At 40.6% G+C, this 16,225-nt stretch overlaps 1 protein-coding gene across 1 annotated transcript in view; it reads left to right on the top strand.

Annotated features, from left to right (window-relative positions):
• Nucleotides 1-13,614, top strand: part of LOC306736344 (receptor-type tyrosine-protein phosphatase gamma-like) — a gene marked incomplete at both ends in the record, with an annotated part of 390,476 nt that extends 376,862 nt beyond the window's left edge. The window contains 9 exons of the mRNA XM_079217969.1: nt 716-851; nt 1,743-1,889; nt 3,284-3,377; nt 4,825-4,901; nt 6,203-6,331; nt 8,808-8,954; nt 10,092-10,234; nt 12,818-12,953; nt 13,465-13,614. Coding sequence (XP_079074095.1) covers nt 716-851; nt 1,743-1,889; nt 3,284-3,377; nt 4,825-4,901; nt 6,203-6,331; nt 8,808-8,954; nt 10,092-10,234; nt 12,818-12,953; nt 13,465-13,614 — 1,159 coding nt within the window. The remainder of the gene's footprint in view (nt 1-715; nt 852-1,742; nt 1,890-3,283; nt 3,378-4,824; nt 4,902-6,202; nt 6,332-8,807; nt 8,955-10,091; nt 10,235-12,817; nt 12,954-13,464) is intronic.
• Between the last annotated feature and the right edge of the window lie 2,611 nt (nt 13,615-16,225).

Raw genomic sequence — 16,225 nt, 5'->3', positions numbered from 1 at the left:
TGGGTCTGTGGCCATGCTGTCAACTTGTAGAAATGTACAGACTACACGTCAGTTCTCTTAGTTATATGCTCACCTTTTCTTTAAATACTCAGTTCTTATGAGTAAAAAAGTCCTCAAAAATATCCCATCACAGATTGGGAATCAGTAGACTCGCTAATGAGGCTATTATGTCTGTAAAGGACATGTCAATGATTACTTCCTTATTAAATTCACAGACAGATGACAACACTTTGAATTACAGTAACAGTCTGACGTGACAGGATAATTACATTTAAAGAGAACGGCGTCAAAACACCACTGAGACAATTCTGTCCCAACCTGCCAACAAAAGTGTCTTCATGAATCTGTGTCCTTCTTAATCTGGATTTGCACATGGACTTGATTTTGTATTTTTTTTTTTTTGTTATATACTTGTGCCGATAATGCATTTGTGATTTGCGAAGAACAGGTTATTGTGATGTAGTTTTACTTTTTTTGATTTTTTATGAATTCATACATACATAGGTTTGTTTTTTACATTATGTTTCTAGACCCTCAAGAAACGACTAATACAAAATTAAATCCCCCCACTGCTGCTGCAAGTATGTTGTGGCTAGCAGTGAATTAAATGCATGTCATGTGAAAACACAGTTAGTGTGTATTTATTTAAATGCTTATTTTAAATGCTTAACATGAACCATTTCACTCATCTTTCATCTCTTGTGTTGTGTTGCAGTGCTGGAGTGGGTCGGACAGGGACGTACATCGTCGTAGACAGCATGCTGCAGCAGATCAAAGACAAGAGCACAGTTAATGTGCTCGGCTTCCTCAAACACATACGCACCCAGCGCAACTACCTAGTCCAGACTGAGGTTTGTATATCTGTGTCTGTGTGTGAGCCAAATGTTTTTGAGACTCTTGTTGGGCAATGTAGCTCTTAAAGAGTAACTAAACCCCCAAACCAGCATTACTGTTGGATTTAGGTCCTACTCTTGACATTTTAGTGCAAAGTATTTATACTGTGTTATAAATATGCATAGTGACTGCCTTCTACTGGTTGAAACCTGGCAACCAATTGATCTGGCGGCAGGTGGCACACATGGAGGGAGCTTTTGTCTGTCACCAACCAGCTCCCCTTCCCTGCCCCTCCCATGAAACCAATGCCTCCTGAATCTGCAGACTGTTGCGAGAGGGGTAGCAGAGAAGAGTAGCCCTTAACCTTTTAATTAGCCTAGAAATTGCTATTGCTAGAACTAATTGCTAGCATACAGCCTCAAATTAACAAATGTTTCATGTTATTGTAATTTGTCGCAATAACAGTACCTTCACAGCACTCTTACCCAATGACAAAATATAACAGTAGTCAGCGTGCTAGTGATTAGCATTAGTGACTAGCATGAGCTAATTAAAAGGGTTACTCATATCATTAACAGTAATTTAAAAATAGTAACCAAGTCTGGCTACATGTCAAAGTAACGTAGACCAAACCCAGCAGTTCATGTGGCACTTTTTATGTTCTGTAACTGTAGCATGAAAGCATGGTCGAATTAGCACGCTAGCTTAAAATATATATATATATATAAAATAGACATTCTTTTCAAAAAAGAATGTGTGGATGATATTTATTTAATTTATATTGCCAGAAAATCTGTCATTGTTGCAGTTGCAATGCAAATCTATGGTTTGGGCATGCCAAACGCCATCTTGCCATACCAGCTGCTAAAGATCTTTTTTTGTCTTCTGTCACCATTTGGCTAATCCAGGAGCAGTACATCTTCATCCACGATGCCTTGATGGAAGCCATTTTGGGGAATGAGACAGAAGTGACAGCCAGCCAGCTTCACAGTTACTTCAACAGCATCACAATCCCAGGACACAGCGGACAGACACATTTGGAGAAACAGTTCAAGGTGAGAGGCATTTATTATTCATTGTACATTTAGCACATTTTACATTGTGACATAAAAACAACAATATGTCTTGTGTCAGGTTAAATTACCAGCTAATTATTAGTTTACTAGCAGTATCAGCTTGCTCTTATTAGCTTTTCACTTTGAGTTTTTGTTTAATTACAGCAAGATGAAATTACATGAAAATACATGAATTCAGGTGTCAAGATGCTTACAGTATTATCAAAGATCTCAGATTACGGTCCTAAACTCCTCCAGCACAACACATCTGTACGTTCCTCCTCAAATCAACAATTTATACAAATAAAGACAGCTTTACATACATTTAGCAATTATTATTTTGGTTATTTTGGAGAGTTTTTCAAAACATATGCATATTGTCAGTGCGAAAGAGAAGATATTATTTATATATAATATCACTTAGTCCTGAAATATATATTTGGTAACGCTTAATGCTAACCATGATTAATACATTATAAATTGATGGTTAATTAAACTTTAAAAGTTATTTTACAGTAATTAGTAATGTTTACTTATTATCAATGCTATAACTTATGTTTTTAACAGTTTATTGTTGCACTCACTATAACATTTTATATATTAAGTATTTGTTAATAATTTGTAAACCTTTAAGAAATTGATATAACTTATACATTGATATTGATGGACCAGATATTTGTACCAATGGTTAATAATCGGTTGCTGGGCCATCTATATGTAATGTTTCCAGTTCTTAAATACTTAATATAGTGTAAAAAAAAATGCAATAATGTAATCAAAATAAGATGTGATAATATATATAATTCATAAACTAAGTATTTCATATTACACAAATTACACATAATCATTAGTAAAATAGTTATTATAAAATATTACCAGATATTCTCTGGATCAGTTTTTCAGCTTTTCTTCCACCCAGCCCTGGTTTATATTGATTGTAGGTATCAGGGTGTGTAAGGTAACTCTTGTTATTTCATCACAATATGCCACAATGAAGTCCAAGGTCTAGACCAGATGGCGTGTTTGTGCAAAACAATAGCTTTCTTTGTTATGGTAATTGGTTGGCACCTTTGAGACACTTTGGTTCAGTTTGTTTTCCTGCTCCTAGCTACCGAGAGCGGCTTTCTGTTTTACTTTCAGCTTTTACTCCACAACTCTTCTGACGCTGTTGAAGTCTTTTCGGCGAATTTGTTGTTGGATGTTAATTGAAAGGGTTCAGGACACACAAACAGTGAGGGAGAAGTACATTTCTGTCACATCATAGGCCATCATAACAAAAAGTAGATTTTGATAGATTAGTGTACAAATTTGTACAATTTGTACCATCCGTAGTGCTTGTATAACATTTTAATAACTGTAACAAACACCCACCTCCTTCTCTCTTTGTCTTTCAGTTGGTAACACAGTGTAATGCCAGATTCATGGAATGCTTCAACGCTCAGAAGGAGTGCAACAAAGAGAAAAATCGAAACTCCTCCGTGGTGCCATGTAAGTCTTCCACTCATGTTTAAATGTATTACATTTGAAATGAAACTGCCAGCAGTATTAACCAAAAAGCAGAATATAATAACTGCTTGTAAAAATGCTGCAATTAGAGACCGTGAACTTTGAGTTTATAGGATCTGCATTATAGAAGAATGGTTCAAAGAGAATCTGATTTCTGTGCTGTTCAATACAGATCGATAATTATTGAACTCATGAATGAAAGGCTTTATTAATGTGGTTCTGTTAGCTTTATGTGACATGCTTTTCCTTTCAGGGTTCAACATGCATCTTTTATACAAATTGTTTCATTTATTAGTCATCAAATAATGGCAAAGACTTAAATTTCGATGTATGTTAGTGTGGTAATCAGTTTTGTGACGGTGACTTCCATCTGAAATTACATGCGAGTGAGATGCCAGATTTTTTTCAGAAAGTGAACGTGTCTTTTATAAAAGACATTTTTTTCTTTGCCCCTTGCTCTCAAACTTGCAGCAAAAACTGTGCAATATATATTTGGCATTTTACCAACATCTACTAACGCCACCCAACTCCCAGAATAATTGAAACGCTTGCTTCAGCTTACAAACTTTGTCTTTACTCGGCACCATTTCCTCATGAGCGCCTGATTGTTTCTGCACATGTGAAACTTAACAGAGATGAGAAGGAAGCAAGATGGCTCGGTCCTTAAAAACCTCCATCAACTCTGGAAGAAAAACTATGTGTGTTGGTTATTTTTCTCCACTTGCCCAATCGAGCTAATGAGTTGTTAGAATTACAAGCCCAACGTGGTATTCTACTAGCCAACAACTAGTAGAACCCTAACCGTAACATTAACGCAAAGGGGCGTTCGTTATAGTTGAGCCCTACCTACCATTTGCAATTTGCAGGTATCATTCTATCTACTAACTCCTCTTTGACAGACAAATCTGGTCATCCTAAAATGTAGCATGCAGTACCTCCAGACAACAATAAAAAGTATTTAAAACTTGGCTGTGGCACCATAGATTTGTATTATTTGCTTTACTGTTAAACTTAAATAATGTGAAATTTGTTAGACATAAAAAAAAATTAAGTTTAAGAATGTGAAGAACATATGAAGGGGGGCATAAACATATAATAATATAAAAATATAATATAATTTCCCCACCAGCCTAGCTAAGCCTGGATATGGATTGTTTACAGGCTGGCTGGTCTCATCATCTGTTATCTGCAGTCACCTGGCTGTTCCACTCTTCTCGGAATCACCGGCCAAGAATTACCGAGAACTGTCTACACTGAACCACTAACATCAAAAAGATGAATGCATGCCCACATAGTGGCCTCTTAGTGTGATTGCTCTGTTCTAATCATGTCTATTCTCTTCACCTCCCCTCTCTCTCTCTCTCTGTCTCTATCTCTCTCTCTCTCGCTCTCTCTCTCTCTCTCTCTCTCTCTGTCTATCTGTGAGCAGCGGAGCGAGCGAGGGTCGGCCTAGCACCTTTGCCCGGCGTCAAAGGCACCGATTACATTAACGCTTCTTACGTCATGGTCAGCACTTCCACTTCTTCTGTCAATCATTGATATTTCCAGTCTCCCCTTGACGTTTCCACTCAGAGCAGGTTACAGGTTATCAAGTCAAAATACACTCAGTCAGTATCACTGGCTTGGTTGATGCTCATCATTAAAGCGCAGTCTCAAAGATTTTCATTTAAATGAATGACTGTTGACTCACTATCTATCGCAGAAAGAGGTAACAATGGTGAGGGAGCCTATGACCCACTGATGAAAGTATTGACATATTTATTATATATATTTATATATCTGCAGTATAGTAGACTGTGGAGATGTTCCTTCAAGAAAAAAAAATGCTGTTTTACGCAATTCCATTTGTCCAGACTGCTAAACCAGGACTGAACTCTTAAGGATTGCCACTTTAAGTTTCCAAACACCGAGTGTGAGGAATGTGTTGATTTAGGGTTGCTATATAACAAAACCAGGGACTGTACCTTTAACAGGGTTCTCCATTAATTCAGTGTCAGAACGTGGTACATATGGTAAATAACAAACAGATAACAGTACTTTAGAACAAGTGTGTGTGTGTGTGTGTATGTATATATATATATATATATATATATATATATATATATATATATATATATATAAAGAAGAATATTCCTGGGGATGGGAGAGTCAGAGTGTTGCACTTCCATAAAGTCGGGGTACTTGCAAGAGACAGATGTAGATAAGAATGGTCTAAATCAAAGCTGCAGAGGCCGAGCTATGCTGACTTTTAGTTGGGAGTCCACTTTGGTACAGCAATAACCTCGGTTCCTGGTCGAGTCTTGTTTTCTAGTGACTGCATGACCCTGTTTCTAATACAAGACTTCTATTAAAACTTTAAAGTCTGAAGCTCGGCCGAGATGACCCTGATGATTTCATGACATTTCCTCAGAGTTAAAGAAAAGTTCCTCCAGAACCACGAAATATATTATTTAACCAGCTGCGTAGGAACTGACCCTAGTGGGTAAAGATGTGGAGTTGAGAGCAGCCTTAAACCCAAAAGCCTGTCAAACAACAGGTGGTTAAGTTGCCATGTGCTGTCAGGTGAGGTCACCACCTTGTTGTCCATGTAGACTGTGAAATCATAGCTCAGATAACAGCCGTTCAGCACCAATTAGATTCAATCCTCAAAGATCTGTTTAGTTCTTTAATTGTGAACTAAATCCTGACTGTGAAGATGAATCTCTGTCATTTAGTAACGGTAACAGTTTGTGTTTCCTCTGTTTGAAGTGAATGAATGTGGCGTAACTCTCCCACTAACCTGTTGTTGTTGTTTATTTGTGTTTTAGGGTTACTGTCGGAGTAATGAGTTCATCATTACCCAGCATCCTCTGCCCCACACCACAAAAGACTTCTGGAGAATGATCTGGGACCACAATGCACAAATTATTGTTATGCTGCCTGCCAACCATGGACTGGTAGGAAACACACACACACACACACGCTGTGGTTAGTCCTATCTGCCACTTTAACAAGCATGTGCACGCCTTCTCAGCCTGTGTTTAAGGTATTATGAATCACACACAGTCATTTAAGCATGGGACAATGCTATAGGTTTGGTTCAATAGGAATTTAGCAACTGCATACATCAGCTGACATACACAAACAGTAAGATCAGAAGGGTGGGGATGCAGAAGCAATGTATATGTAGTCCTCAGGGGAACTGTGCTGAATTTACAAATCAAAGTCTGCTTACAGGACTGGGGAGGACGGCTGCATAGTTGTATCAAGGCCTGGGTGACTCCAGACTGAGCTGCATGAAACGAGGGGCTGTGTTCACCAAAGATTGTATCTAAACACAAGGGTCCTCCTTAGTGATTGGTTGATAGGTGACTAGACTGTGAATTAGAATTAATTAAAACACAGGAGCGCACTTTGATTAGATGAAGCCCAGAGCACCAGTTATAGCACTAAGTTAATGAGTGCTGCAAACTGTTTTTCCCCGGAAACCATGGCAGTGCAGAGTTGTGCATCATCGCCTGTTTGATTGGATTGGTTTAGGTTTTTGGTGAGCGGATCATATTTGTATATACTCTATGTGTTTTTAAAAGTAATTTATTGTTGTATTATTTAAAAACGTAGTGAATCAGGGGACCTCCTTTAGAGTCAAAAGGACCAAAAATAGGGGTCCTAAAGTAAGGACTGACTTTGCTCCTTATTTTGAGAAGCCAATTAGGAGCTACTTTTAGCCTGAGGATGTTTTTGAACAATGGCCCCTGATAAATTGCCTCAAGTGATGTCACTTGGATCGGCATCAGTTAGGGCTGAAGGCTACCAGTTTGAAAATATAGGAGTGCATTGCTAAACTGATGGACTACTCAAAGGACCAGGGTGGAATGAAAATAAATAAATTGGGACACTGGTCTGACTCTATAACACCTTGTACACACATACACAAAGATGTATCCAACCACAAAGCATGAAACATCTAAATTGATAGTTGGTCACTTGAACTAACTGGACCTCTGCCTCAGTGAGTGTAACCTTCACAAGCCGGTCTGTAGTTGAAAGCCTGGGTCACAGCTAAGATCAACATTTTCCAGGCCATTCTGAAAATTGTAAACATGGGATTCCCTCGATAGCAATATGAACACATCTTCATGAATAATAGAACATCCAACTATTGCAGATTGAATGACTCATAGGTTTATAATTCCAGTCCAAATGTACCCAAACCTTTTCCCCCACTATTCAATTACATTTATTTTGTATAGCCCCAAATTACAAATTAGCCTAAGAGGGCTAAGAGGGCAATCTGTACACATACAACATCCTCTGTGCCGGGACCTCACATCGGTTCAGGAAAAACCCTTTCACATGGAGAAAAAGTGAAGAAACCTTAGAGAGAGCAACAGAGGAGGATCCCTCTCCCCGGATGGATAGAAGTACAATAGAATGAACAACACAACAGAGTTACAGCAGTAACTAGTGTATATTGTTTTAAACAAAAGATATCCTCCAGTAAAACTGTATCCTGTCACACAATGTTATGCCGTGTTCACACCGGACGCGACGCGAATTTGCGGCGCCGCGTCCACCGCGGAAGTTTACTCGCGCGAGTAGAAAGAGGGTGTTCACACCAAACGCGAATTCGCGGCGCGACCAAAGGGGCGTGGCTTAGCTCTGTTGCTTGCCTCTGTGAGAGACAAGCGACGAAGCTTTCATTTCCACTATCGACCATGGAATAAATAACCACTAGTTCTGCTTTATACTTGTTGTGGAAGTCCCAAACATGTCGGAACATGAAACGCCCTCGTATTTGGGTTCATAGCATCATCCGTAGCCGCACACAGCTCGGTGAATTTCACCGACTCCTGCAGGAACTGCGTCTCGCGTATCTCCGTAAAACGATACCGATTATGCCATCCACCATGGAAATAACCACCAGTTCTGCTTTATACTTTTTGTGTAAACTCCACATATGTCGGAACATCAAACTCCATGGTGTGTGGGTTCATAATATTATCCGTAGTCCCACAACAGCGTCTCAATGAAGATGAAGCTGCTGTCAGCGCTGGTTCAGGCGCAGCAGCAGCAGTTTCATTCAGAAACGGGGAGACGGCGGTGGTGACGGGCGGAGTTTCTCAACGCTGATTCTCAACGCTGATTGGCTGCCGCAACTTTGCGTCACGCGATTTCTCCGCCAGAGTTGGGAGAATTCAACTCACGCGAATTCGCGCTGCGTCCTTCACTTTGTTCGCCCCAGGTCAAACGTTCTGTTCGCGCCGCCTCCAACGCGTCTATCTCGCCGCAAATTCATGCCGCAGCGCGTCTGTGGATTGACTTAACATGTAAACTGGGCGCGCCGCAAATTCGCGTCGCGTCCGGTGTGAACACGGCATTACATGGGATGAACAAACACGGTGGTGGAACGGTCTCTGTGCTCTCCTGCAGGCAGAGGATGAGTTTGTGTACTGGCCCAGTCGGGAGGAGGCCATGAACTGCGAGGCGTTCACTGTCACCCTCATCAGTAAAGACCGACTCTGTCTGTCCAATGAGGAGCAGATCAGCATCCACGACTTCATCCTGGAAGCTACACAGGTGTGTGTGTGTGTGTGTGTGTGTGTGTGTGTGTGTGTGTGTGTGTGTGTGTGTGTGTGTGTGTGTGTGTGTGTGTGTGTGTAGGTGTGTGTAGGTGTGTGTTCTAAAACATGTTCATCTTGATTGAACTGTATACTGACTACAGTATGATCACTCAAACACAGTGGAACAATGGAAGGCATCATACAGTATTAGTAACCATGTTCTATTAATGTGAAATTAAATAAGGCATGCATGGAAAGAAGTTATCATAACCTACAAACAACCAAGTAATAATATGCTGAAACTCTCCGTCCACTGCTCACTAACGCAGTGATGGTTGAGGTTTTGGGTTATTGGATGGACAGAGCAGAGCCCATTTATTATTTTTGTGTAAATTTCACTTGAGAGCCAAACAAAGTCCCTCAGATTTGAGAACTTCTTTGTTCACATCCGTTCCCAAGCTCCTACTCGGGGGGGCAGCGACAGCTGTGCCCCGAACGAGAATGAGCAACTTGTGGCACGTCATGTGACCAGGAGCAACCAATCACAGCTGGCAGAAGGATTATTTCCTAAATACCAGTCTGCAGAAAATGCATGGAGGAGAAGTTAATTATTTTGTGCAGCAGTACCCAAAACCTTACCATCTGTCCCACGGACTATTTCTCTTGCTTTATCTTTCTGTCCAATGACATCACAGCATCTGGTTGAAAGGTCAAACTGACGGTCAAATGGAGCAGTAAAGCTACGAAGGATTTGCAATGCTGGAGATCTATGTATTGTTTTGACTTTGTTTAGTTGAGTCAGCGAGGCTTCCTGCTAAACTACCGCAACCTCATCATCACAGCACGCAGGTTGGGGTTGCTTAGTAACGGCAGGAGCGCCAACCAACAAGCACCTTAAAAAGGATGAAAGTGACATGGCTGGTGTTTTTAGACACATGTGAATGGCCCCTAACACTGTCTCATTTCCAGAAATGAATAGATAAATTAATTGAATAAGATACCTTCTTTTGTTTACCAATACTTCTACCATCCCATTAAGAAACAGAATATCTCATTCCAATTATTCTTGTTATAAAGCTGAAGTAGCATGTATGAGTTGAATAGAACCAAACCGCCTTTATCTCACCGTCGTCTCTCTCCGTCTGTCCACCAGGATGACTACGTTTTAGAGGTTCGTCACTTTCAGTGCCCCAAGTGGCCGAAGCCCGACGCGCCCATCAGCAGCACCTTCGAGCTCATCAACGTCATTAAAGAGGAGGCAGCCACCCGCGATGGACCAACCATCATCCACGACGAGTCAGTCACACATTTGATCTACTCTTATACTGTGTCAGCACATCACTACTCGGCTTATTTATAACTATGTACAGCGAATTAGAAAAGCTAAGTGGAAATAGAACACTGTACGTCAATGGGTCCAGTTTATTATTCCATTATAGTTGGATATGGTAGAGGATGAAGGGGACTAAAGCACTTTATGCATTGTCATGTCTCATGATATATTGATAAGCCTTTGGCAGAGACATGCAATAAAACTCCAAATGAACTACTCTCGCACATCTGAAGAAGTCACATTAAAAAAATAACAAAGTCTCTCCTGGCCTCGTACAATCAAACGGCCATCGTCTCCTATTCAATTTAGCACAAGAGCTTCAAACCTGCTGGCTCCTAATTCATCCAGAAACCCCTTCATCTAAATTAAGCCTAAAGCTCCACAGACTGACAACTGAGTAATTTAGGACCAGCAAGATTAAACATGAAGGTAAAAGTGTGATGTGACACAGTGCTGTGGTTTTGTTGGAAGCCATTCTATGAAAGCATGCTCTGGTGGCTGCGTTAAAAAGCTTTGACTTCCCCCAGGTGAAATGATGTTAATTAGAACAACACATTCAACACAACAGATAACACTTCCATTAAAAACAACCATGTTTTATTGATTGCACTTTGTTACAGGTTCACAATGTTTTCCTGCAAAGAGGAATTCCATCCAGTTCAAGATGCACAAGGAAGCAATTTGTTTACGTATTTGAACACATTTGAGCCGTAATGCAGAAAAGGACCGGCCTTTCTGAAAAGAATGAACATTTAATTGGTTAACTGGACAGAGAAAACTGTCTAATTTGTTCCCATGTAAAACCCATGTGATTTCGTCTTTATTCAGAAAGGTTGTAAGAAAGGCTGAAAAAACAGCCTGTTGGCCACAGTTACAGAACGTCACTGTCAACTTTCACACATTTTGGTTGCTACTTTCGTTTCCCAGATATAATATCAGGTTGACAGAGGATGGTAAATTGAATCTTAAAATTAAATGAAATCACTGCAGGATGTAATACTACTCACATAGTATTGAATATCATAATATTTAGATTTTTGAAATAATACTGTGGTTGTTTTCTCCAATATTAGGTAGTTCCAGAAGTTTAATATATTTGTTGTTTGTCGTGAGCTTAAACAAATACGCTGATAGACACTGGCAGCCTGACTAAGTGTAGTGAGGAAAGACACATGTTGTTTTACAAGTGACAGCTCCTCCAACCCTCCGACTTCCCTCACAGGTACCCCAGGAAACTGCCCAATTAAACGTAATGAAAGTGTCTTCAGTATTGACACACATTAGTGGTCCTGAACGACGCTCTAGTCCAGCAGCTTTGCTCATGTTTATTCATTAGAATAATGAAGATTGCTTGTCGCATCCTCAAGAAGAAAAGTGACTAATTGAGCACTTCATGCGGTTGCCATGGTGTGGGCCGGCTTGCAGCGCCGAAGAGACTGTCAGATAGAGGCTCGTCCTAATTGTCTGCACGCTCATTACCCAGCCAAGCGTTGGTTGTTAGCAGGGGTTTCCGCCACGCTGCTGACAGGGCTGCTAATGGAAGAGGAGACCCTTTATGTTGGGAAGTCGTTCTCCAGGGAGCCTCACGCTGGGCCGAGCTGTCGTCCTCAGGTGGATTTACTTGCTAATACATCTTTAATCTCAGAGGAGGTTTCCTGAATCATGGAGGGTCTTCACTCTCCGGCTGAGCTGCTGTCGAGGACAACTCAAACGCTGAGTAGTTAAGGTCCTCACAGCACCTCAAATCAGGATTTTAGAGAGATTTTCCTGTAGCCAATGGATTTGATAGATCAGAGGAGACGGAAGGAGAAAAAGACCATTTCTTTGGTGAGGGACCATCTATAAGAAGTAGAATCCTCCAAATGGCTGCCACACTGTAAACCGGACAAGCTGCAAAGTCATAAACAGGCTCGGTGGGTGGTCGGCTGCAATGACGACAAACAGACATTTTCCAAATCATAATACCTCGACTGAGAGGAAGCCGCTCTTTTGCAGGAACATCCTGATCCCTTCCTTGCTGCACAATGGTGCATTTCAAATTCATTATGAGGAGCTCGTAATCAGAAGATGACAAAATGATCGTCCATGGGCTTGTCGTCTGTAAAAATTATAAAACGTTATGGCCATCATTGGAAAAAAAACTCCTCGTATGTGCCTGCATACTTGGCCAATAAAGATGATTTGAGAAATATAGACTTGTATTGTACATGAGGTATTTTCGAGTCTATTCTTCCACAGAACATAGGAAGCCATATTTGAAGGCTCCCGATGATGCAGTAGTTCAATGATATGAAATGTAGCTACATTGAGTGGTTTCCATCAAACTATGATTTCCATCTACAAATTAATTGTTACTTTCCTGTGATGACACCCTCAAACCCAACATGTCAGATGTACACAGAAGAGAGATTTCCTTTTGATTACCCCAATTTGCCCTATTACCGCTACCGCTGCAAAAACAAGCCATATCATATGTTGACAAACCAAGAGCTTCTCTGATATGAGGGTTGAGATGCACGCTAACCCCTGACTGTGTGTCTCCTCAGGTTGGGAGCAGTGTCGGCCGGCATGCTGTGTGCTCTCACCACACTGTCTCAGCAGCTGGAGAGCGAGGGCGCCGCCGACGTCTATCAAGTGGCCAAGATGATCAACCTCATGAGGCCAGGAGTCTTCACAGACATTGTGAGTGTGACCATACACCTTCGAGTGGTTCTGATCGATCCGAATGAAAGCTGCAGTGAACACAAAGCTGATCAAGGTTTGATTCCGTTTATAGACGGACAGAGAGAATCACACGTTTGTTATTTTTCTCTTCCAGGTATACATCATTACGTACTTCAATTACTTTTTGAACGTACTGCAATGTATTTGTCATATCTTAAAGCAATTTGTTGGAAGATACTTTAGAGAACAGAAATAAGTAAAAAGATACTTTGCTATGCACTACCAATGTACTTTTTTTGTTTAGGTTCCACACAGATTTTACTGAAAGTTAGAAGAAAACAGCATCTCTTAGATAAATCTAGTTTGGTATGGTGATGTCATGCTAAATAATAAGACTGTATCAAGACAGATTTACATCCACATGAGCAAACCTATAAGCTACAGTATAACTACAGGGTACGGCTCGAAGAGGAAAAAGGTATGGTTGTCGTGACCTGTTCTCCTCTGTCTGTGTGTGATGGCTCCACAGGACCAGTACCAGTACCTCTACAAAGCTCTGCTCAGCCTCGTCAGCACCAAGGAGAACGACTCGTGTTTTCTGACCAGGGACACTAATGGGACCATGGCGTCCGTGTCCGACCAGTCTGACCAGGCAGAGAGCATGGAGTCACTGGTCTGAGAGAGGCCCTTCGGGGGCCCGGAGCTGAGCTGAAGGTCTTGTGGTTCTAAACCACCTGCGAGGCCTCTGAGCCCACAATGGAGGCACTTCAATTTGTAAACTGTCAAGGAACTATTGTGAACAAGACTTTTTGAGGCCTTTTTGCCAGACTCTTGGTTAAAATGAATAACCTGATTACTTTTTTACACTGATAAAAAGTTTTTGATATTTATTTTTTTCGCCATTTTATGTCTTAATGTTCTCCTACTGAAGGGTTTGCACCTGCGTTTTTGAGTTTCACGACGGCGTCGGTAGGCAACGGGAAACACTTTTCGGTCTTTTCTTGTTTGCACTATATAATGTCAGTGTTACTGCCTATACTAAAGCTGACTCACTCGGCTTTACTCCACTCGAGCTCTGATTTTTCTTTTTGACATTCCTTGGCTGTGGTCCTTATTAAATCAACTGCTTCTGTGAAGGACATTGTTCTGCTGCCACCCACCAGTTGATTTAAGACAGTGGACGGAGGAAGGCTCCAAGTCTCCGCCTCAGTGACAAAATGCTGTTCCACTTCAGCTCAGCGTGACCTCCTCCGCCCTGCTCATCGATAGTACTCATACTACCACTCATTTATCACAAGAACCAAGATCTTGGAACCTATTGCCACAGACAAGTAGCGCTTTTTTTTTTTAAACTAGTTTCCTCTTCACCGTTTAATTTTTTTTTGCCTTGTTTTCTTGTCACTCCCCCTCTTATTAGCAAGTCTCACCCATGTTAGAATACCTACAGTGGTTTAATAACTGCTACTGTGAAATTGTATTATTATTTCTTTGTATAATTCATATTATGCTTTTTAATATATGGAAATACTGTATGTATACATATATAAATATATCCTTATCATAATAACTTTGTGATTTTTGTACATGTCCTTTGTGGCCTCCTGCCTCAGGCCGGTTGATTTACCACTCCAGTCCTCACAGCTGATTCACAGCCATCTGGAAGCGGACTCCCTCGGTCATCTACGTTCTTGTATGCTGCTATGTCATCTGAACTCACACACATAAATACACACTTACAAACGCCACCAGTAGTGATTCTACATTTGAAACATTTACTACAACAAACAATGCAACAATATGACATTGCCTCTCTTTGAAATTCACATTTTTTTAATTTATTTTGTTCTGTCATGAGTTCCTTCTGACAAACGAGCACGAATTAAGAACACAGAGGCCTGTATGTGGAGTTCTCAGTTACTCACATGCACCTGTGTGGTTCTTTACAGGGTTGAATCAGTGTGATCCGCAGAGGGACAGCAGACTCAAAAACAAGCTCTATGCAACAAGTTGGTTAGGTTTTACAAATCTGAAACAGGGTTTAAAACATTCTTTGGGTTCTCAGTGTTAGTCCAGTCCAGATTGACTAGACCCTTTTCATTTGTGCTTATGTCGTCTGGACATAGTAAACACTGCTAAATAACTCTCTTCTTCTTTAAAGGGTCTTCATGTTCTTGACATGATGTACTTCATCTTTGATAATGCATGTGGTGTAAGAATGGAGAATCAGACAAAGAAAGAGTTTCCCATAAGATTTCCCTTTATTCACAATCTATAGGTCTAAAGCCAGTGCTTTGACAACCACAATGTGTAATTACTCAGAAGGAACTGCCACATGTATTAAGGTTTGTTATGAAGAGCTGGAGTTTGTTCACACACATATTTTTTTAATTGATCGATTCCTGACCTGAAATTTTAGAACGTTCTCATCTTCCATCTGTACGACCTGTAGCAGCCCCTAATATATAGTGTTTACAAAATGGTGGATGAAAGTTAAGGCTCAGGTGTGGCTACATTTCACAAAAGACCGCATTGATACAGTAATATGTCTACCATGACAAAGCATTTCATGTAGCATTGAAAATGCTCCCAGTCACTGGTATAATGTCCCAAGTCAAGTTCGGAAAAGTGGAAGACATTCAGTATTCAAACATTGCTTTGCAAGAGTATTGGCATGTTTCTTCAGTTCAATGACTTGTGATTTATGTTACATTATTGTGAATGTGTTGAAAGTAAAGGTGGTTCTTGCTGTGATTTCTTACTTTGATAATATGACAAGAAAATGAATCGTGATTTGATAAGAAATGTAATCAATAAGCAGGTCATTCATTTAACTGCATTGCCATTTAATGGTTGACAAATTCTATGAAAAGGCCCAAACCATAGAGATAGAATAGGAGTAAAACGGACATGGAACTGCTTTTTGTGGTCATAAGGAAAATGGCGATAGTTGTTAGTTATTATGATGACAACATATGTCAGTGCAGCAATAAATTGTTGTTTACCGGTAAAAGAATGGAAGCAGCTCTGGGGACGGATGGTTGTCTTGGTAGATAGTTAGCTTTTCTTTCTCCAGAGCGGCGGGGATTGAGGTTGACTTAGCCCCAGCACTGCTGCTGGCCACCAGCCCGCTGTTCAGATCGTTTCCTCTCAACAGTGTAGCAATAAAGAATGGCAGAATTAGAAAGCTAGCTAACAAACTAGTTATCTGCTAGTCAGCTAGCTTTCTAGTTGCACCATGCTTTAATGCTACACCAGTTACGGAAAATGAGCCGAACAAAGATGTCACTCAT

Source organism: Taurulus bubalis, assembly GCF_910589615.1.
Source record: "Taurulus bubalis genome assembly, chromosome: 5".
In the NCBI taxonomy this organism is placed as follows: domain Eukaryota; kingdom Metazoa; phylum Chordata; class Actinopteri; order Perciformes; family Cottidae; genus Taurulus; species Taurulus bubalis.
The sequence above is the reverse complement of the archived record's forward strand: the minus strand, read 5'-3'. Positions and strand labels throughout refer to the sequence as shown.